Below are 22,105 nucleotides of genomic sequence, written 5' to 3'. Positions count from 1 at the left end.
AAACACAGGACAAGAGGGCAGCAAGGATATGGACCATCAAAATAGTGTGTGCACATGGGTACTGTCACAGGGTCACAAGGCTGTGTTACCAGACAGTCAAAGGTGCCTACAGAAAAAGAGAGAAAAAAAAAGATAATTTAAAGTCTCCTCTGCATCCAGTGCAGGAGATGGTTCAGAAACAGGGTCACTTTACTGATAATTTACTGGAATACAGGTACATATGGTTTGGTTGCCTTGATAACAGTTGCTATGCAACACAGACAGATTTACATTTTTTCTGTCATATTCTGCAAAGTCTCTGTGCACATTGCATGGACAAGCAAAGTAAGACAGTCTTTGTAATCTATCTTCCTTGTTCTCTCCACGTCTTAGCAGAGCACTGCCATCCCAGCAGTTCAGGGTTGTCTTGTCCCACATGTGCTTTTCCTCACAAGTCCCTTTCCTACCACTTGTCTCCCTTCTGAGAGGGAAATCAGGACATGCTATGAGTATTCATTCATCTGCGCAAGGAGAGCAGAGTAATCAAAAAAAACAAAAAAAAACAAACAAAAAAACAACAACAACAACAACAAAAAAAAGGCACAGCTGCATGTAAAAGCAGAAGAGTTAGGCAACAGGTTTGCATTTCTATTTTTGTTAGGCAGTATCTTTGTCTGGATCAGGAGGGATACTCAGCAATGCCATATGTTGCACTTTTCAGTCTGCTTGGCCTTATAAAACATGGAACAGCCATAATGGGGAACCTGGGAAATGTAAATGGCACATTGACATGGATGTTCACAGAGGACACAGAGCTGCACAACTGCCATGAAGCTCAGAGGTGAGCATTCATGTTTTGGAAGTTCCTCCACAGAGGCAAAGACACCCCTCTGAAAAGGGTAGGATCTCACAAGGATGATGGAGCTGGCAAGGCAGGAAATCCCCTCCAATTCCTATCCTCAAGAGACAAGGATAACATCAGTACTTCACATGCAAAGTGGCAGCCCTGAAGCTAAACAGAAACCATGAGCACTTACATAGATGTTACCCTGCTGGTAGCGCTGGTGGAGGTTAAGCAGGATGGCAGCTTCATGCAGATCTCCCAGCATGGACATGTCTTCTACCCCATCTACGCTGGTCTGGTGCATGGGTAAGACCTTTTCTCTGGAAAGGGTGGCCTTGGGGTACTGGAACACCTGGAAGAAGGGAAGAAGGACAAATAAGCTAATGACACCTGGGCACATGGTCTGATTTCCTATTAGAAATGTGCAATTTTATATTTTGACACTGGAAAAGGAAGTGAATAAAACACAGATCTGCTCCCTACTTTTACATTCACCCTGCCCTTCCTGTTCTATATATTTGAGCCCTCTGGCCAGAAACTATACAACATACTCCCTTCTTTTGCTCCACAGCCAATCTCTCACTAGTGATGGGGACAAATCAACACAAGGTTACTGAATTTCCTCTTAATAGGAGCAAAGTACCAGCCTCCAGCTCCTAGGCTAGATAGGTATTACATACTGCAGTCATGACTGTGAATAATGATGGCAGCTGCTCCCAAGAGACCAGGAACAGTCTTTCACAAAAAACACAGGTGAGATCATGTCTCTGACCATGGGGAAGTAGAGAAAAAGCTAATTCACGTTCCAAGTTTGGCCCTGCACTCTCCATAGAAGCAGTCAGAGAGCATCTGGAAGAGTTTGTCATCTCAAGAGCAAAAGAAATCAAAGCACATGAGAAGCCAAATAGAGCAGTGACATTCTCTCTGTGTGATGACACGTATGTGTATGATACAGCTTTCAAAATATTTGTACAGTGACACCTATTAACTTCTATCATTGCTCTGGAAGTACTCATCTCTGTGCAGTTGCACTCATCTTGCCTCAATTGCTGCATCCTTCCTCCTGCCAGAGCTTTCTCCTCCTCAATAACCCACTCTTCAGTTATCAGGCTGTCTCCTTCACCCCCTTTCAACACAGCTGAGATTATGTGACTGTTCCCCTCCACCACATGCACATCCCAGCCCTCCTTTCCTCCTCCTCAAGCACGATGCTGGCATTTCACGCAAGTTATTTCAGTTGCTTCCCACTCTTGGATTCAGCCATGTGCCATTTCCCACCCAGCATCCAAAGCTGTGCTAGATGGTAAGACCCAAAGAGAGACAGATGGGAGACTTCATATAGGCATCCTGGAGAAGGAAACTGGTCTCCACAGTAACCCCTCCAAAGAATCTCGTGCTTTTCCTCCTCTCCTGGGACTCTGGTCTCTACCTCATTTCCATCCCTGCTTGTCAGCCCTCCTGAGTGCCAGCAAGAAACCGATGGGCTCCCTAGAGAACCAACTCTGATCTGTAGCCTTGCTCTAACTGGTTTCTCCTGCCCACCTCCTTGGAGTGCTCAGGCTGCTGTCAGTGCTGGGGAGAGGCTGTCCCTGCAGCTGCAGACAGAATGAGGTCACCCAGCCCCCTCCAGCGAGGCACCCTGCGAGTCCCTTGCAGGGCGCTCGCAGCTGCAGCACACTGCAGGTGCTCACCCTTCAGGGCTCTGAGCCTGCACCCCGCCGTGCAGGGCAGCAGCAACCCAGCACAGCATCTCTTACAAGATCACCATGATGCACAACCACAAGAGCAGCTCTGTTCCAGGAGGGAGATGGGGAGGAGAAGCTGGCTCAGTCCCTCAGGTGTGTTTGCCCCATTTCTGACCAGTCACACCTGTGTGGAAAGTACTACTCGGTCTCTCCACTGACAGACTCCTTCACAGCCCACTTCTTTCACCAGCCAGGAGGCTTTCAAAAATACACAGTTCATGATCAGTGTCAAACAAAGCTCAATCCAGCAAAGAGGCTCTCTCCAGGTCTCTCCACACCATTTCTGCTCCTGCATGTCAGAGAGGTCTGACAGCCAGCAGAAGGACCCCTACTCTGTAAGCATGACCCTAAAAAAAAAAAAAAAAAAAAAAAAAAAAAAAAGGCTTTTTTTTTCTTCTTCAGGGCAGAGACTTCAAGCACTTTCACAAGAAAACTGAAGGAACAGAAAGGGAGAATGTGACAATTAAATTCAGGAGAGAGTACAAGCTGCAGATGCACAACATGAACCGGACTGTCAGGAAAAAAATCATTACAGCACTTTCAAACCAGGAGGCAGCAAATGACCCTGGCTCTCTCTTGTCTGTTGACTTAAACAAAATTTGGAAAAGGACAAGTAAAAAACAGTATGACGTGATCTTCCCTTATATCTGCCTGGTACTTACTCATTTACTACTGCTCTGTCAGCACTTGCAGCCATTTGGGCCAGAAGAGAAACATTAAGAAAACATTTAGACAAAAAGCTGAGTGGACAAGTGTCCTAAAAGATATCAGGCAGCTGGCAGTACCTGTGCCCAGAGGCTTCTATGCATGAAAAGTGATGGGTCAGAGCTCATTTCCTTGTTCTTGTAGACAACATGGGAGAAAATGGAACCCTGAAGAGGAACAGGGGTGCTAAATACACAAGTAAATTATTAGTAGGGCTTAGAAAATCACCTGTCACATCTGCCTTGAGCCACTCAATTGGGGCCTCCAACCCCACTGAGGTTTGGGAGGTGATGGCTCTGTGCCTCTGGAAGACACTTGTGACATGTGGGAGAGTTTTCAGGTCTTCCCTGGCACTGGAAGAAAGCTTTTCATTTGTTCTCTGCCCTCCAGGGAAGAGGGTAGCTTTTCCAGTCTCTGCATCACCAACAGGCTGCAAGGATCATCCATGCTCCTGGACACAGGCACATGTCCCAAGACTGTCAAAGTGACTTTCTTCAAGGAGCTCAGAGGTCTGAGACACAAACAGGATCATGCTCCACCCCCAGAGTCCCAGTAAGGAAGCTTTTGTTACCCCACTGCTCACCCCTGGACGCTTCCAGCAATCTGCCAGGAGAGCAATTTCAAAGATCCTCTCCCATCATCCTGTTCCAGGAAGATGCCAGGCTGATGTTCAGCACTACTGAGCTGAATACGATAGCTTATTTTTCCTGAAATAAGTAAGAACTCGGGCAAACTGATCTCTTAGCAAAGTTGCTGCCAGAACATTTATTTTTTAACAAACTAGTATATAAAAAATGAAGTTATCAGAGTTAATAATCCGATGTTTATTTTTGGAAAGGAAAATAATCAGCTTTCAGTCTAACAGGCACCCCACAGCCAAAGATTTCTACTTTCTCACCAGTGATAAACTCAATTTGCCTCAGATTTAGCCCAAAGTGAGGGCAGCATGACCATGATGCTCTCCAACGCCCTGCAATGGTCAGGAATAAAGCAAAATCTGGGCAGCAAACAAGCCAAGATGAGGCTTGCCAGTGCAGCTCACCAGGCTCAGCAAGGGAGAAATTATTCCTTTTCAAACTCAATTCCATCCATTAGTGCCATCCTGAGCACATAAGCAAAGCTCCCACCTGGCATCCAAGTTATATTTATCCAGAAAGCATTTGGCTGTTTTGTCTGGATCGTGGTTTCCAATTTTGTGTTTCATAAGCAAAGCTCCTCCTTTCCTCCCAGGAAGTAGCATTTCTCAAGGATTTATTGCTTGAGGTGTTTTTAAGGAAGTGAAAACAAATGTCAAAAGTTTTGAATCATGACTGGATTTCTTACCTCAGAGCTGCAAGAACTGGGCCACAACAAACATGAGGACACTACATCTGGGGGTCCTAAAAATCAGAGGGATCAACTGCCCCATCCAACCCAAAGTGAAGATATTTATCAGAGTTCCCACCCAGGGCAGCTCTGCCAGTCCCTCCTATAGGTATGAAGCAATGAATGTGGCAGATGAGGGAAGCACACAGGACAGCTCTTGTGGGTGGCACTGAATAAAGAAAGCCCTTTAATGATCACCAGGAGCTTTTACTCCATAAGCATAAAGCACATGCTCCTCCAGCCTAGTGGTTTCGTATTTCATGGAAGGAAAAAACCCAAACCCAGCTTTTTTTTTTTTTTTTTTTTTTTTTCCCACACCTGTAAGCCCCAGATCATTATCCTGAGCATATTCTGAGCATCTTCTCCAGCATACAGGGCACAGGCTGGAAGTGAGTGCACCCACACAGACAGCTCTAAAGTAGGATTTCTGGTGTCCTTTCAGAGGTGCCAGATGGGTTTTAAAGATTTTACAAGGCCACAGCAGCATGTCAGAAGAGACAGAACTGGGAAAGTCACAGAAGTATTCACCGTTTTTTGTCCCTCTGGAGGCTGCTGCATTACTCATGATCCCTTAAAATGTGTTAGTGATATCCAGCATGCCCAGCACACCCATACAAGTCAGCTCCTCAAGAAGGGGTGTAAGAGACTACAGTAACCACATTAAAAAAATCTGTGTTTACTTGGGGAATTTCCATCTCTGAGAAACAAATCAGGCTCTTTATAAAAGAATGGTGACTTCAAATCTTTTAAGGCAAGACTGAAAAACACGACGGTCCTACTACTGACAAACCAGAGTTCTAAATCCCCTTTCCCTTGTGCCCTCCTTTGTTTGGCAGGTAAGAGGCTGAAGAAAACCTGTCCATTTTTCTGTAACAAAGCAGCCACCTGCAGGGCCCATTCACCAGAACAGCTGAGCAGGTGTAATTGCTCACTGCTGAAGGGCACAGTCCTGCCCATTTCCCCATCCTCCTCCCAGCCCAGGCACCAGTCTGACTCACCAGGAACCTCCCTGAAGGCTGTGGAAAGCTTTCCCAGGGTCAGCCAGGTGAGCTGACTCACTGAGGACTTGGATGATCCCCAGAGGTCCCTTCCTACCAATATTATTCCGTGAGTGCTGCAGTACCAGGGAACCATATGCAGCACAGGGCTGGAAATCAGGCAGGAAATAATCTTGTTCTTATCATTGTTGGAGAGCTCTGCTCTCAGGGGAGCTTGGCTGCCTTGCTGAGCTGTGCACCTCTGCTGCCTCTACACACTGACTGGCACAGGGAGCCCACTGCCACGTGCCCCTGGCCCAAAGGGCTGACAGCAAAAGCTGCTGAAGCAGCAGGTGGTGAGCCCAAGCACCCTGAGATGGCACAGCTTGGCAGGAAGGGCTGCTTGGTTATTGGAGCTGCCTCCTTCCAGGAGCATTTAACCAGTATAATGATTTTGTTAGGCTGTTAATGCAACTCCTTCAAAGATGGCACAAGGGAAACCAAGAAAAGTGAGGTAGGCAGAGAAATGAAGAGAACAAGAAGAGCAATCTTCTCTTTTTAACATTTGTTACATCTTTGGTGTAACAGGTCAGTTTCAGAGACAACTGCAGCATTTCCATTTATAAATTTCAACATGATGGTCATGCAAAACCAGGAAGTCCATCTTACAGCTTGGCATAGGCTACACACTCATGCAAACTTCACTTACCATGCCATAATCTGAGGTGAAGAGAACATTTCCATTGGCACAGAAGCCAACAGTGCATGGCTGCAGCTGGTCCTGCTCCTGCAGCCATACCCTGGCACCCTGCAAAAACCAGAAGACATCCCATTAGAAAGATCTGGAGCCTGTGAGATCTGCACCCAAGGAAAGCTGGGGGAAGCTGAACTATTTAGAGGCTACTTCCAAGCTACAGCTGCTTAAAATATTTAATTAAGTCCTACTTACATTTTCAGAGAAATTTGTTTTGGTTTTTCTTAATGTAACAGGAGCAGAAGAAAAAGCAGTTTTAATGACCTTCATGTGGAAACTAAAGTAAAGAAACACCAATTTTTATAGAAAGATACCAACACATAGAATAGTTAGTTTGACTGTCTAAATATTTTAAAACTTGGAATAACTGGTCATTAAAAGTCATGCTATAATAATAATAGAACATATAAATAAAGCATGTTTACAATGTAAAGAATACACCCACGCATCATTGTAAGTCAAAATGCTTCCAGCAACCACCAGCAAAGAGGATTTCACAGAGCTTTGTTTGCAAACTCTGGCAAGAGTTTTCTTTGGTAAGTGACATGACCTGAGTGTTTCTCTGATGTATATATACACTGATGTATACACAACGGTCCTTATGTCTGATGTGTGTATGCACTGATGTTTTTATCTGTTTTTATAGATGATGTTTCACGTACATTACAACATCTTAAACTTCTCCGTGTCTCTCAAGACAAGTCTCAGCACAAACCCAGATTTCTCGTAACACACAGGCAGGGATCTGCAGGACAGGTAGATCTCAGCTTGCCTACCAAAATAATAGGGAAAGCAAGTTTGCTGGATTGTCCTCTTCTGCCTGTGGGACCTGGTACAAGGGAAAGAGCAGGAGCATGAAGGCAGATCAGGGCAAGCATGACCTGCAATTACAGAGCTAGGCAGGAAGCCACACCACATTTCAGTTATTGCAAACTAATCACTTCCATGTCTTCCCACAGACATCGCATGAACTCTGATTAGATAAATATTGAGAAAAATCCAAAGTGCTCAACTGTTGAGTAACATTAGGGCCATTCTGTCTTTCATTGATTCATAGACTGACTTTCTTCCTAATTTTTTTTATGCCCCTAAATTATTGATCGTGAGCTTTAAGACCTTCCTACCCTCTTAATCCCATCAGCACCATTAACTCTTTGCTTGTAGGCTTAATATGTTTGAAGAAATTGAATAGTGTTTCTATATTACATTATACAAAATGTGAAACACTAATTCTATTTTTAATGATTTGCTTTTAGTGTTGGTGGGTTTTTTTAAACTACTTAAGTCACTCCAGATACTTAAGTACCCTGGACTTTCCTTACTGTAGGAGATACATCTATAGGCCAACCTCCAGTCCTCCCAATAAAAGATCTGGGTTTAATGACATCAAAAATGTGTATATAATTCTAGCTTTACTGCTGTGCTCTGGTCTAGAGTTTCCACATCAAGCAGATTAATCTCCCCTCACCAAGGGAACGAAAAGCACCATTGCATCTGATCAGCACCTAAGCCCATGGATGGTCTTGAAAGATCATCCTCATGGCCAGTGAACAATAGCAACAGAAAAAAATGGAATCTTATGTTTGAGATTTGAGATTCCAGAGAGCTGGTATGGACAGTACATCCCACACAAATTTTGAGGAACTATACAGAGGATTTGTTACATCCTCTTAGGCTTTCTGAAACTCTGGATGCTTGAAATAAAGTGTCCTGAGGCATCTGGGCAAGATATTGCTCTTGAGAAATCATCAATTTCCCAAATTGCATTCTGACTAGTGTGCATAAACATACAAACAGCAACATGTGTTCAAAGATTTTTTTACTACTTTCACCAGACTCCTATTACCACCATGGCAGAAAGCAAAGAGTCAGAAAACAGGAAGGTTGTGTCTCCAAACAGTGGGATGAAAGAAAGCCTTTTATAAGACACTTAGTGTAAACATCCCCAACAATGCATTTCAATGCCTTCAGACACCAGCAACCCAGGATGGCAGAGATGAGAGCCTGAGGCAAGTGCAGTTTAATCACAAGACAAGTCTGCACCCTGCCATCCACACTGAGCCCCAGTGCCACAGCACACACACCCTGTGTATGGGAGTGTGCCACCATCACAGCACCCTACACAGGCTGCCCCTGAAGACCAGGGAGTTCCAGCTTACACAGACTTGCTGCTCCCTGAGCTCAGAAATTAACTTGGAGAGACAGGCAGTTGATAATCTGATGCAGAAGAGACAATCCATGGGCATGAGTATTGTTATTTAATAGGTACCACTCAGAAGGGAAAAGGGGAGATAGAGATAGGCAATGGGATCATTCAGCTATCTTCAACACACAGAAATTATCTAAAAGTCCAGACCGATTCAGACTCCTTTCCCAGCAGAGGTCCATGTGCAAAAGTATTAACAAATACTCCTCTAAGGAGACATAGCTCTTCTGTACAACACCACACAAATTTATGGCAGGTCCTTCTGTGTGCTGCTAAGGAATAGAAGGCAATATGCTGAATCTCCCAGGCACTGTGATATTTCAGCTGCCCAGAATGACTTAATTCAGTTTACTCTGATGTTGTAGCTGTTTGTATAACAGCAATTGCCTCTGCACAGCAGAGTAACTGCACCCAGTTATGGTGTTTCCAAAAGGAATATTGTGCTGAGATAGCCAGAAAAAGAACCACAGAGCAAATAATTATTGTAACTTCTGCACAGCATAGCCATAGCCCCATTTCCTGAAAGGCAGAGTTTGTTTCAGTGCATCTCCTTCCATCAGCCTTTTTCTCTAAACATGAAATTCCCCAAGGAGCCTTGACTAAATACAGGAGCAGATGGTGACACCAAAGAGACTACCCTCACTTTACTCCCCTCTCCCCCAGTGCCACACATCTCATTGATCAGTTGAAAAGATTAAATTGATCAGAAAACTTCCAAAAACTGCCAGGCAGCAAGACTTAACTTCCATAGTTCCATAGGAGAAGCAAGGTCAGTAGGACTGAGCACTGCCCAGCATCATTGTGCCGGCTCTGGGGGGGCCCAGCTCCCACAAGCACCAGATGATGGGAAAACCCTGCTCTTCTAGGACAAGAGTAAAAATCCTTCAACTTTCATTCTGGGATACAGAAGGTCCACCCTCACCCACAGACAAAACAGTTTAACAAAATGAAGCAACAATCACCAATTTTAAGAGAACCTCTTAAAAGACAGAGGAGGAACAGCAGTGATGATTTTGTGCAACCACTTTCCATCAAATAAAGCTGGCTGAATACTGATCATACAGTTAACTCGAGCCTCTTATATAACGAGCTCATTCCCTTCCAATTATTCTTTTACTAGAAGTTTATTAGGCTGGTCTGTTGCTTTGGTTTTAAAGGGAACAAGAGCAGGAACTGAAAGGAAGAATAAAACAGTAATGTACCAGTTCCTGTATCAAGGGCAGGTCACTCAGATATTAAACATACTCTGAGACCAACATCCTCATTCCTATGGCCTCAGTAACAATCTGCCCATGAACTTGCCTTGCCACAAAGTGCACAGCAAAGCACAATCCTGAAAAGTGATCCAGTACCATGGGGTTGTAATTTAGAAAATAAAGTTGCTTGCATACAGAGAGCAGTGTTTCATCAGTACTGGCCCATGGTCACACCATCATGCAGTCCATTGTGGACAGTAAACTCTAAGATGTCATTTCTCAGTTCAAATAACACATGGCACTTTGGATCCTAGACTCAGAAATAAATAACATTTCCTGCTATTCATGATATCAAAATTCAATTGAAGCCACAGATTTCTTGGCCTTCTATGTCTTTTTTTTTTTTTTTTTTTTTTTTTTTTTTTTTTTTTTTCTTTTTTTTTTTCTTTAGAGTAACTGAAACCGGAACTCACATGCACTCACATGCCTGTATCTCATCTCAGGAGATGCACTATGGTGTGTCAGCAGGGAAAGAATAAGGGAGATCTGGTGTGCTGCACCCAGGGAATGGGCAGAGAGGCAGACAGGCAGCACACAGCCCTGACTGCAGCAGCAATGGGCAGACAGGCAGCACACAGCCCTGACTCCAGCAGCAAGGCATCCACGCATCAGAGTGTAGCCCGCAGCTACACCCTCATCAGTTACCAGCTGCTGAAGGCAGCAAAGTAAGCTCCAGAGCACAAGACACAAAACTCTGCACATGCAGGTGCCTTGGCCTCTCCAGGGCCTCCCAGCTCAGCAGGAGACCCATTCAGGGACTGACCATGAGAAAGCAGTCCACAATTGTATCACTCTTCAGAAACAAGTCTTCCTATTCTGTTCTCCTTACTCGTGTGTTCTGGACTACTCTTGAATCTTCATGTTTTCCCAGGATGTCCTTTGTCTTCTGGAAACTGCTTCTTCCCAGGGACAAGCAAAAATGAGCTGCCTCGCTGAACTCCAGGACACAGCAGTGCTGCCTCTCTCTGAGTGCACTTAGACATCCCATTCCTCCTTGTGCACAAACCTATACAACTGCCAGGAGTAACATGCTCAGGAGGGGCTAAACCAGAATGGCTGCATCAATTTTCCAGGGATTATTCAGAGAGGAAAAGTGGTTTTGTTTGGAAGACACCTTTCAGTGTGTGAAAGTAATGTACAGTTGTCTGCTTTTTCCAGTACAGGATATTTTTAATGGTTTCTTTGTGTTTGAACTGAACTGTCTTAGCCTCCAGATCTATTTACAAACACAACTACAAGAGGTTCTTGCAGTGCCTTCCTTGATTTAGGTAACTATACCAAATCACCCATTCTGCAAGGGGCAGGGATGTCTCAAAAATGTACACCCCTGCACTGAGAGTCAAAAAGCTCTGTGGGTGCAACAAGTTTCCAACTACAAGTACTGTACACATAACTTACCTTTGTCCTCCTGGCACACTGAGGCTGTTCAGTGGGTATTGGGCATCCAAGCCTTGTGTTTCTCCATATGCTCCTAGGCTTAGGAAGGAATCTCTTAGCACCAGAGTGCTGAGCCAGCTCTTTTCCCAGCCTCAGTGGGCTCTGTGGTTGCAAACCACAAGGCAGAGACTGGGCTAGAGAGGCCCTCGCAATTCAGACAAAGCCGGAATCGGGTTTCAATAAATGCACTTTCCAAGAGATTGATTTGGATGATCATGAATAAGTGATAGGACAAATATAAAGAGCCTTAGCTAATGGATGTAAGATTGGTGGGGAGGGGGAGTCCCTGGCAGCCTAGACCCATATGGTAAGGAATGCAACTTTGCTGTTTTTCTGGTGGGAGGCTGAAATGAAGCCATGGGTTGTATCTGATCAGCAAAGTTGGGACCAGCTGCTGGAAGGGAGGGGCATCCCAGAGATCACAGGTAAGAGAGACAGAAGCAACAGCTCAGATGGCAGCAGCCAACATGGAGCAGCTGGCAAGAGGAACAATACCTGCAACAGCAGCAGGGATAACAGAAACAAAAGTCTACTTCTTGTTCGGCATGAGGAGGACACACTGCAGAGCAAAAAGGGACTGGATTGCACCTATCTGGTCCCACAGTTCCCACACATCAGTTCACTGAGCTCAGGCAACCCCTGCAAGCCATCAGGGCTCAGACCTGGGCACAAACTGCAGCCATGGGTCCAGCTACTGCAGAGCTGCAGCCTAGACTGAGCCCCTGACTCATTCCATTTCTGCCAATTAGCAGCCCCATTCCTCACTAATTAAAATGAAGAGCCCTCAGTCTGCCAGCAGCTTTGCAGGATAACAGTATCAGGAAAAGGTTTGTGCATTTTAAATTATCTAAGGGCAGTTTTGTCACTTTTGGTCATTGATGTATATGCACTGCTTCCCACTCCCCTTTTGCCTCCCCCTCCCATCTGTTCTGTTCCTGTCTCCTCCCCCAGTTTGGCTGCTGCACAGTTTCTCTTCTCACTCACCAGAACATCTCCAAATATTTCCCAGGAAATGCCTGGTTCGTGGAGGTAATTCTTAATCTTATCAAAGAAGCAGCTACAAACTACAGGAGCCACACAAACTGCTTGTCATGGGAAGGGAGGGAATGAGCCCCCAGCTGTTACTTCAGAGCTGCCCTTTGCCATGAGCACAAGGTGCACAGAAAGGAGGCACACAGAAAGGTGTGAATACCTCTGGACTTCACTGTACACTCTCTCCAAGCTCAATTTAAGATGAGCTGCCCCCTACAATTCCACCATGGGCAGTGGACTCACTCTCCTTCTCAGATAAAGTAATTGTCCTACAGAGTTTGCAACCTGAGAAATTCTCACCAGTCTTGAAAATGCATACTGAATTTCATTATGTTCATAAAAGTAAACACCACTTCCATGCCTTCATTACAAGCTCTTCCTTGCCTAAAACTTCAGGTAGGAACTGAATTGAAATAAGTTGTTCCCTAAGCTCATTAATCACATGGGTATCTACAGATGTGTGTTCCCTGTCACTTCACAGCAACACTGGCTTTCTTACATCTCTTCTGTAGCCCTGAAAGAAAGGAGAGAGCATGGCATCTGCTAAAGCTCAGCTTGGCCCTAGCAAAACTTCCCCTGAGCAGCTTGCAGCTCAAAACTGAGCAAGTAAAAGGTTTTCCTACCCTGCTCTTAACTTGGGCAGTGCTTCTCAAAGAAGCCTCTCCCACTTGCCACCAAATATATAGTGAGGCAGCTTCCTTGCAGTTCCCCCCCTCTCTCAAATTCAGACAATGGCTTCAGGGGCTGAGGGACAGTTGACAAATCTTCGAGGTCCACAAAATAGAGTTCAGGGCCTCAGGAAGCTACAAGGATGCAGTGGTCTGTCACTCAGCAGCTCCAGTGCCACATGTTTTGTAAAAATCTCAGACAAGAGCCCTGAAACAGTATTTCTTCTGCAATGTTTATTATGCATAATTTGGGATTATGTCCAATATATCTTTGCATCTTACCACATCCTTGACTTTCCCTGCCCTGTGAAGTTCTACCATCTACTCACACACTACACAGAAATGTATGCTTTTAAACCAGTCTCATTACTATGAAGCAGAAAATCCCTTTTTCTTGTGGTCAGAAGTAGAAGCACAGAGAAGAATTCAATCCACCTTCTCTGTCTCATCCATTATTTTCTGCTCTTTTGCCGTGTCTCCTCCTATTTGTCATTTCACTAATAAAGTAATCTCAGGTTTTTAAACTCTTCATGTGAGACATTTTCCTGGTGTTTGCTCGTCCTCTGTGTCCTTCCTTCAAATACCACTCAGAAAGCAAGTGGAGTGCCTCTGAGCTGGGATGCACTCTCGGTCACTTTGAAATAAGAGTGGAAGTAGGCAAAAATGGGGCAAACAACCCATGTAAGAAAGAAGCTGGGAGACAGGAAAGACAGAAGAGTCTATGTTTCACTATTTTCTAACATCACTAGATACAAAGACCTGCTAGTAGCAGCATCTGACTACTAAATGTGGATAGCAGCACTGGGAATTATCATAGAATCACAGAACAACCTGAGTTGGAGGGAACCTGGAAAGATTATCAAGTCCAACTCCTGGCCCTGCACAGCACTATCCCCAAAAGTCACACCATGTGCTCCAGAATATTGTCCAAACACTTCCTGAACTCTGGCAGGGTTGGTGCTGTGATGATGGAGATCTACAGAAGTTTCTAACAAACAACTCTGGAAAACACCCATCTTGCATCACATTGTGGTGCTGAAGTGCTTTCAGTAAACGGAAAGGACATAAAACATTTTAAAAATCAACAAGTCCAAGAGTTCCCAGAGATCTGTCCAATAAAATTTCTCAACAGTTGATACTAGTTTTTTATAAGTCTTGTAATGCTGAGGAAATTCCAAGAGAATGAAAAAGTCAGAGTCTAAATAGCAGTGATAGCAGGATTATCCCTAGCAACCATGGGTTGCTTAGTCTGAGAACCCCAGGGAAAAGAGAGAGGCTTTGCTCTCTTCTGTTCCATCTTAAGGATACTCTGGCTTTAACGTTGTCCAGTGCCAGTTAACATGGAGAAAGAAGTCTAGTCCAAAAGGCTTCTTCCTCCTCTGCATCCAAGCACACGAGATAAACAGGACCATAAGTGACTCCCATGGCGTTGCCCATGTAGAACACAATATTTCAGTAAAAGTCAGTTCTTGAGGAGCAAACAGCAGCAAAGGGAACTCAAAACTGTTGTTATGGATAGGGAAAATCACAACTAATTGAGGGAGCTTCCAACAAATCTCTGTAGTGACAGGGTCAATACTATTTTGTATTCTCATCAAGGACCTAAAGTCTAAAGTAATACTGACAATACAGATGCCAACATCTGGTAGATAAATAAGTACCCACAAGGATGTGACCATCAGAGCATTGTGGATTCCACAGGCCCCTGTTAGAACATAACAGGATTAAAGTACAGCCAAACTGAAAGGTCATGTCAGGAGAGAAAGAATGCAAGGAGTACTTCAAACAGAGGAATGTCTTCTGGAAAGTCACAGACCCAAAGAGGATTGCAAATTGCTGAGCAGAAACTCCCAGGACATTTGGTTCAGCAAGAGTTGATGCATGTCTGGGATGTATAAACAGGACTAAGGAAGTTTACTGCTTACTTATGCTTTGAGGTGTGACAAAGAAGCCTTCCAGAGACAACATAAAAGGTTCAGTAGTTTTTGCTATTCAGAAAGATCCCTTGTAGTGCAAAAGTATTTGTGAAGATGTTAATGTCATTATGTAGATTTGCCAGAGCTAGGAGAGACCTATCTAGCCCAGACAGTGATAGTGGGGGGATTAGAGCAGCATGTGGCCCAGCATGGGCTGCAAACCTCATCTCTGTCCCTGCATCCTCAATGGACTCAACCCTGTTGAGAGGACACGACATACAGTAGCACTGAGACCCCTCCCTGCTACCTGCTGGCTCACCTTTGCCAGCGACTCAGAGGCAACTCAGTACCTGAAAATAATTTTTTGCAGGCAGAGAAGTTATTTGGGACAAAGCAACTCTCATGAAGCAGAAGAAAAGTAGGACCCGAAAACGAATGGATCTGCCAGACACTTTAGAAATGAAGTAAGATTTATTTTAAAACAAGGTTGTGTAACCACTTGAAGAAACTGCAAAAAGCAGGGGATCCTCCAGAAATAAGAAGTCCTTCTAGAAAGTGTGATTCAGCCAAATCTTCTTCATTGGCTCAAAATGCAAGTAACAGGAATAAACGGCACTAATACACCCCATCGTCCTAACCCTAATTTCCAACTTCTCATCAAATACACTGATGACTGGATCTATGAGAGGCCCCACCACCAGTTCTATGATAATTATTGCACTTGTATGACAGGACCTTTCAGTCCCCTGGGCACTGTGCCAACTGATAACAGGCCTTCCATAGGTGTTTTTCCTGAGACTTGGCTCTACAGCACTGCTGAACTGTGGATGATCTCAGACAGAAATGAGGAGGCAGAACTGCAGAGCATAGTGTAACTGAAAAATAATCAGAAAATCCAGACTCTCACAAGTTTTAGCCTTAATCACATTTAAACAGTTCACATATTCTCCTTACAGCAAAATGGGGAAAAGAAATTGCAAAACATTTGTGATCATTATGTTAAATGTAAGTGTGGCAAGAAGTGAAACCAGAGCAGAACAAGGTGGTTTTGGAGGCCACAATGGGGCAGCTGCATGCTGGCCCAGGGCAACCTGGCTTCCCTTCATGTGGGGGCTCTCACTGAGAGCCTGTGCCAGCCCAGCCTCTTGCTGCTGATGGGATCTGACAAGGTTGCAGCTCACGCAGCCTGGCTCCAGATGAATGCCCTAAGGAGGGAGCTAGCAGGACTCTCTCTCTTCCGCCAGACACTTCTTCATGTCACCTTTGGCACGAGAGCTTTCTTCCTTGCAATTGCTGCTCCAAAACAGGGCAGTCAAACCCTTTTGTCCTATATCTGCCTCTTTATCACTCTGTATGGTTTAAAGGAGACATAGCTTGGATGGAGGAATTCCATGTGTAGGAACATCCATGCTACACTAGCTGCATGGATATCTTCAAGGACAGTGGTACTTCTCTTCAGCTGCACTATACAGGCTAATTAAACACAGAGGGGTTGCTCTGTGTGGTATTGATACAGAGAGCATTACATACACAAGATGGATGTAGCAGTCAGCATTTCTCTGTCTCTTCTTAATCCCAACGGGTCCTCTTTCTGAGAGGTCACAATATTCTCAGTAGACTGAGAGGAGGTTGTGAGGGGAAGATGGCAAAGCTTGGAGAGAGGCTTGGCCAAAATACTCCTTCAAAGAGCAGCCTCACTGCTGAAGATTATGTTCTAGTACCTTTTCTTTCCAAGCTGGCATTTTCCTAAGACAATGGTTGTTAACACATGGGCATTCAGCTTATTGCTATCTGTAAAGACAGCCCATCACTCATGGTCAGCATCATCCACATCAGCTGAACCATTTCCCTCATCTCAGACAAGAGTCTCTGGATAGATTCTCCTGGACATCTGGCCATGTTACTCTCTCACAGGAGCTCCTCCTTCTCCCAACTGCAGGGAGCATGGGAAGGGCAAACCAAGCTATTAAGAAACTTAATCCAGCCATGTTCAAACCATTCCCACCCAGCATAACCTGTGCTCCCTGGGGACACAGGTCTCTGGATGATGCATCCAAGCAGCTTCAACAGAGAGCCCAAAGCTGGTGAGACGTGAGACTTGCAAAAATCAGAACAGTCCTGTACCTGCTGCACCCATGAATCAGGCAGGCTCCTCTCTGCAAAGGTGCATTCACAGTCAAGTCCTTTCAGTTGTTCTCCTTACCCATGTTTCCTGCCAGCAGATGTTTAAGCACATGACTTCATGCCATTAGATGCCCAAAGCACAGCAAATTCAGTTGAGTGTCTTGTGGCCAGTACAGAACCACATTCTGTAGACTCCCTGATGGCTTTGTGGAGTAGTCAGGCACTTTCCACTTGCATCAAGTAGTCATCAGTCAGGACAAAGCCTCCAGAGCAAAAGAAACCTGGCAGAGATACTTGCTCCCCACCTCAGTTTGTGGCCAAGAAAGCAGCTCAGGTGCACACATGGTGGCAACTCCAGTAGCCTGAATACTCCTTCACAGCCTTGACTCTGAGGCTCCTGCTTGATCTGCATGTATTCCCTGGGAGAGATGGATCCTCTCCCTGTCCCTATGGCAGATGTCCCAGGCCACAAAGACAAGAAGGGTTGTGGCCAGGGAAGGATGGAGAACATGGGGAATAGTAAGTGAAGACGACGACAACTGTAGAGAGGACAATTTCAATCACCATAGCCATGCAGGAAATGAACACAGAATTACCCCGCCTTTCTCTCCCTGTGTCAGAAAGCTTAAGAACTTCAGGGGATTTATTTTACAACACAGATGAAAAGCTCTGGATTTCACCACAAGAGCAATGAGGAAAACTGTTTAACACTTAAAATGCCAGCATTTCTAGGCCAGTGGCATATGAGAGGGAGAGCAGCATCTGGGACTCCACTGGATGCTGCTCCTCAGTGCAGACTGACTATGGGACCGTGCCAACTGGTCACTCCAACTGGAGTGCAGAAGGACAGGATGGGAGAAGTGTGTCCTTTAACCCTGTCCATGACATTCCTGTTCCTTAGGGGGGAATTGGAGAGCGAGTCACATCCTCTGTGTCAACCCCACATCCTGCCCACACTCCAGACACACAGGGAAACCATAATCTGTCACCATGCCACAGCCCAGGCCTCCAGGGTCCCTCCTCCCTTCCTGGGCACAGGACTCACTGCAGCAGCCAAGCAAGGAGATGGCAGAGCACACACACACGGCTCCTCCACTCACACCCGGCAGGAGCAAAGGCATCATCCATCACCTCTCTAGGCCATGCTGAACAGCAGAGCTCCAATGGCAGAGGCACACACACATCTTTGTGCTGTACCACTCACTGAGGATGTAGGTTTTCTAATCTGGCCCACTTGGGACACAGTGGGAGAAGAGCAGCAGCAGCACACACCCCAGCAGCTCGCTGTCCCTGGAGTCTGCAAGCAGAGGATGGCACAGCACGTGGGAAACCCTTCCACAATGTTGAACTGGCACAGCTGGTCAAAACTACTACTTCCTTGGCAGAACCAGGATGACAAGTGGGTTGAGCCCTTCACAAAGCCATTTTGGTCTCCAGCATGCCAAAGGGGGAACTAGGGGAGCTGTGAAGACCTATGGCATCCCCACCTAATCCCAGATACTGATCAAAGAGCTGAGTGTGATAATCTAAATGCTGCAACCATAGCATGGGAGCCTGCTAAGGCAAGGCCAACAGCACACTGGGGTTTAAGCTATTCACTCTAAGATATGACATGCATCCCCTGGGACAAGCTCGTATTCTATTGCAGAAAGAAGTGAAGCAACTCCCTTCTACTCAGGCTTTCCCTCCCACCAAGAACCCCCCATGGAGAAGGAGGAAGAGTGGCTGGGGTGCAGCAAATGCCAAACATTCCGGCTTTGGGGAAGTCACATTCCCTCTCTCCCACCCCCACTGCCTTTCCTGCAAAGCAAAGTCTGATCCTTTCCTGCACACATTCACCCCAGTTCTCCAGCCTTGCCAACCTTGCTTCATCAGGATTTAAGTCTGTGAGGTGTGACTCTCAGAGAGACTCTGGGTCCAGGACTGCCCCTCAGCCCTTCCCTGGAAATCCCTGTTTCTTCAGATAATGGCAGAATCATGCCTGGACAGGTTGAGTTGGACAAAGAAGGCCATTCTCTGATGGGTGCTACTTGCTGAGACGTGCACCTCTGGGCATCTCCTTTCCATCAGTTCCTTCAGGCTCCTCAGTAGCTACTCCCGTTGCAAGAGGCCAGGAGGTTCCTCCTGACAGCGGGGTGGGCATAAAGGCTGTGGTGAAATGGCCCTTTGGGAAACCCTGGCCTTCATCTGATTAGATACAGACAACCCAGACCTCCAGGAGCAGCAGGTTAATCAGTTAATGGCTGGAGGATGCTGGGCGATGCTGCCGCATGCTGTGGGGCAGCCCCAGCCGCACAGCCCGGGGGCAGCCACTCCTTCCTCTCTGGGGCCAGATCTGGGAAAACATCTGTTCTGATAAAGAAAGCGCTTCACCAGGGAGGGGGCAGGCCCGAGCCCATCAGCTGCTCCAGCCCAGCTACCACGGGCTGATCGGAGCGCTGCTGGCTCCCCCACCGCACCCGTGACTCGCAAGGCCAGACACTGGGGTTAATGGCCTGGAAACCATCTGGGGGCTGGAGGGGGCAGATGTGTCATGTCCCAAACGGGAGGTTTCAGACCTCAGCCGCAGACCTCGAGAAGGCCCCGTCACCCCACAGTGTATGCCATGGCCACTGCCAATGCCACGGGCACCCACCGTCACCCATGGGTCCAGAATGGGCTGCTCTGGCCTTGCACCCACCTGCCCCTCACAACCAAAGGCATCACCAGGCTGAGCTGGAAACCTGCGTTTGCTCAGGCAAGAGAAACGGCACAGAGAATTTCGGAGCGTCTGGGCTGTGCCCAGCACCTGGCCCCGCGCACTCAGTCACTCTGTCCCCATGGCAGCACAGTGCACGGCCGTGTGCTCATCCAGGGAGGGCAGGCGGGACCAGAGCCCGCGGCTAACAGGTACGGCACGGCCTCGGGCAGCCGCTCTGCCCGGCAGCGTGACGGTGACTGGGCAGCGGCGCCGAAGGGCAGGGGAACCCGCTGCCGCCTGCTCGCCGGCCCGGTGCCGCGGAGCCAGCCGCTCTGCGGCACACACACGCAGGCAGCAGCGGGCTCCGGACCCTGAAGTCGTTCCAGAGGATTAAGGAGCCGGCTCTGGGCAGCCATGACTATCAAGCGACAAACCCTCTCCTCCCGCAAGCAGCCCTCGGTTGGCATTGCCGACACCGCACATCGGTCGGGCTCCGGCTCCCGCAGCTCCTTCAACCCCTCGCACGGGCTGCGCGGTGCCGCGCCGGGCTGAGGAGCGCTCGGGGACAAAACCCTCCGCATCCCATCGCTCCAGAGAAAGTGCAACCGGGACCGCCTCGGTGAGGGGGCAGCGGGGGCGCGGCGCGGCCCACGGGGAGCGCAGCGTCCCACGGCCCCGGGGCGCTGCCGGCCCGGGGCACGGCACCCCGATGCCCGTCTCGCCCCGAGACCCGATCCTGCCGGCCTCCGCCCGGCCCCCGCCTCTCCCAGCCCCGAGCAGGGGCGAGCCCCGCCGCCGTGCCCACCTGGCGCAGAGAGGCGTCCATCGGCGGAGCCGCCCGCGGAAGCGCAGCCGCCGGCTCTCAGCGCGCACCGCCGCGGCCGGGCGGGCACGGCTCCCGGCCCCGCGCCGCGCTGGCTCCGCCTCGCCGGCCGCGGGCAGCGGGGAGCGGCCGGGCCGCCCGCTCCGCCCCGCTCCGCCCGCCCCGGGCCGCGGGGAGTGCGGCTCCTGCGGCAGCGGCGGGGCCGTGCCGGTGCCGGAGTGTTTAGGAGCGGGATGAGACTGGCGAGGAAGAGGCGCGCATCTCGGGAGGAGGATGCAGAGAAGGGCTGGGGTGGGGGAGGCCCGAGCGGCCGGTGCCACCCACGGGCACGCGGCGGGGACGGGGAACCTGTACACAGCCACAAGAGGCAAGTGCGGACCTTTGTAAGGGCAACTGATGTCATCCAGAATAGCAAACGTTTTGGGTTTGGGGTTCCTTCAACAGACCATCATAGCATGATGCAGAGAAACCGTTAACAGGAATCCTGACAGAGCTTCGAATTGATGTCTCTGAGGTCTGGAACAGGTGGCAAAGAGCAATACTCTGGGCAAAGTTTCTCCAGATGACAGTTCACAGATAGAACTCGATCATGGATCACAGTGTGGCCAGATCATAGTTCACAAGTGCTTTGTGAAGGTGTTTCTTTCTGTCAGAAATTATTTCTTTATCCTGAAAGAAAGGAAATCTAATGGAGGGGTGTGGGAGAAGGGTTTTTTCATTTTTTATTATTATTATTTTGGTCAATAATGGGAGGGTTTTAAACTACTTAAAACACAGAGAGGGTTCTGAGGCAGATTGGCAGTATCTTATTCAACATCTGCCACTGGACAGTCACATTGAGGCTACTGTCTAACCTGTGATGACCACTCCGACCACTCTTCCACCTTCACTCTCTGGGCCTTTTGGTAGTTTCCTGGTATATTAGTCACTGTCAATGTGTCCTTCCACTTTGACACATTGACAGTGACTCATATATTATTGATATATGAGTTATTGAGAGCTATCCTGAGCATGACTATCCAGGCTCTTTTCTGCTTGTGCTGGATTAGTTTAATCTACACCACTTTCCCTGTCTTATGAAAACATCATGCAAGATGGCACCAGAAGCCTAACTGCAGTTTTTATCTCACATCTAATACTCCTATCCACAAGGCCAATCACTGTGTCAGAGAAGGGGATAGATCTTCTCACAGTGTCCACACATTTGTTGCCAGGCTGTTTCTGCCACAGCCAGCTTTCTCCTCACAGGAGGACAGGGGCTTCCTGCTGATGCTGTTTCTGCAGATAATTTTGGCTGTTAAGCTTCTCTGTTCTGGCTGGTCACCAGGGGGCCGTGGAGCTCCTCACAACCACGGGAGAGTTGAGGAGCACACGTCTTTCTCCTCTATCTGCCTGCCAGCCAGCAGGCTCCACCAACATGCATCTCCGCCACCAGATATCCCCTCCCAGACTTCTCAGGAGAAACTCTGGCCATGGTTCCTGTCATCCAGGGTAGAAGGGAAGGATACATCCTTTCAAAAGGGCAAGCTTTTTAGCATTTACACTATTGTTGACTGACACTTTCCAAGAGGGAAGTAGAAGGTGCCTTGACCAG

General features: G+C 47.5%; 1 protein-coding gene across 1 annotated transcript in view; it reads right to left on the bottom strand.

Annotated features, from left to right (window-relative positions):
* Nucleotides 1-20,602, bottom strand: part of LOC110468366 (unconventional myosin-X) — a 95,197-nt gene extending 74,595 nt beyond the window's left edge. Inside the window, exons 1-3 of the mRNA XM_021526276.3 lie at nucleotides 20,494-20,602; nucleotides 6,325-6,423; nucleotides 1,017-1,175 (exon numbers count right to left, since the gene is read on the bottom strand). Of these exons, the coding sequence (XP_021381951.1) occupies nucleotides 1,017-1,175; nucleotides 6,325-6,423; nucleotides 20,494-20,514 (279 nt within the window). The 5' untranslated portion in view covers nucleotides 20,515-20,602. The remainder of the gene's footprint in view (nucleotides 1-1,016; nucleotides 1,176-6,324; nucleotides 6,424-20,493) is intronic.
* Nucleotides 20,603-22,105: the final 1,503 nt, after the last annotated feature.

The sequence above is a fragment of the Lonchura striata genome, chromosome 8 (assembly GCF_046129695.1).
Source record: "Lonchura striata isolate bLonStr1 chromosome 8, bLonStr1.mat, whole genome shotgun sequence".
NCBI classification, from domain to species: domain Eukaryota; kingdom Metazoa; phylum Chordata; class Aves; order Passeriformes; family Estrildidae; genus Lonchura; species Lonchura striata.
Note: the sequence above shows the minus strand (reverse complement) of the source record. Positions and strands in the feature narration are given on the sequence as shown.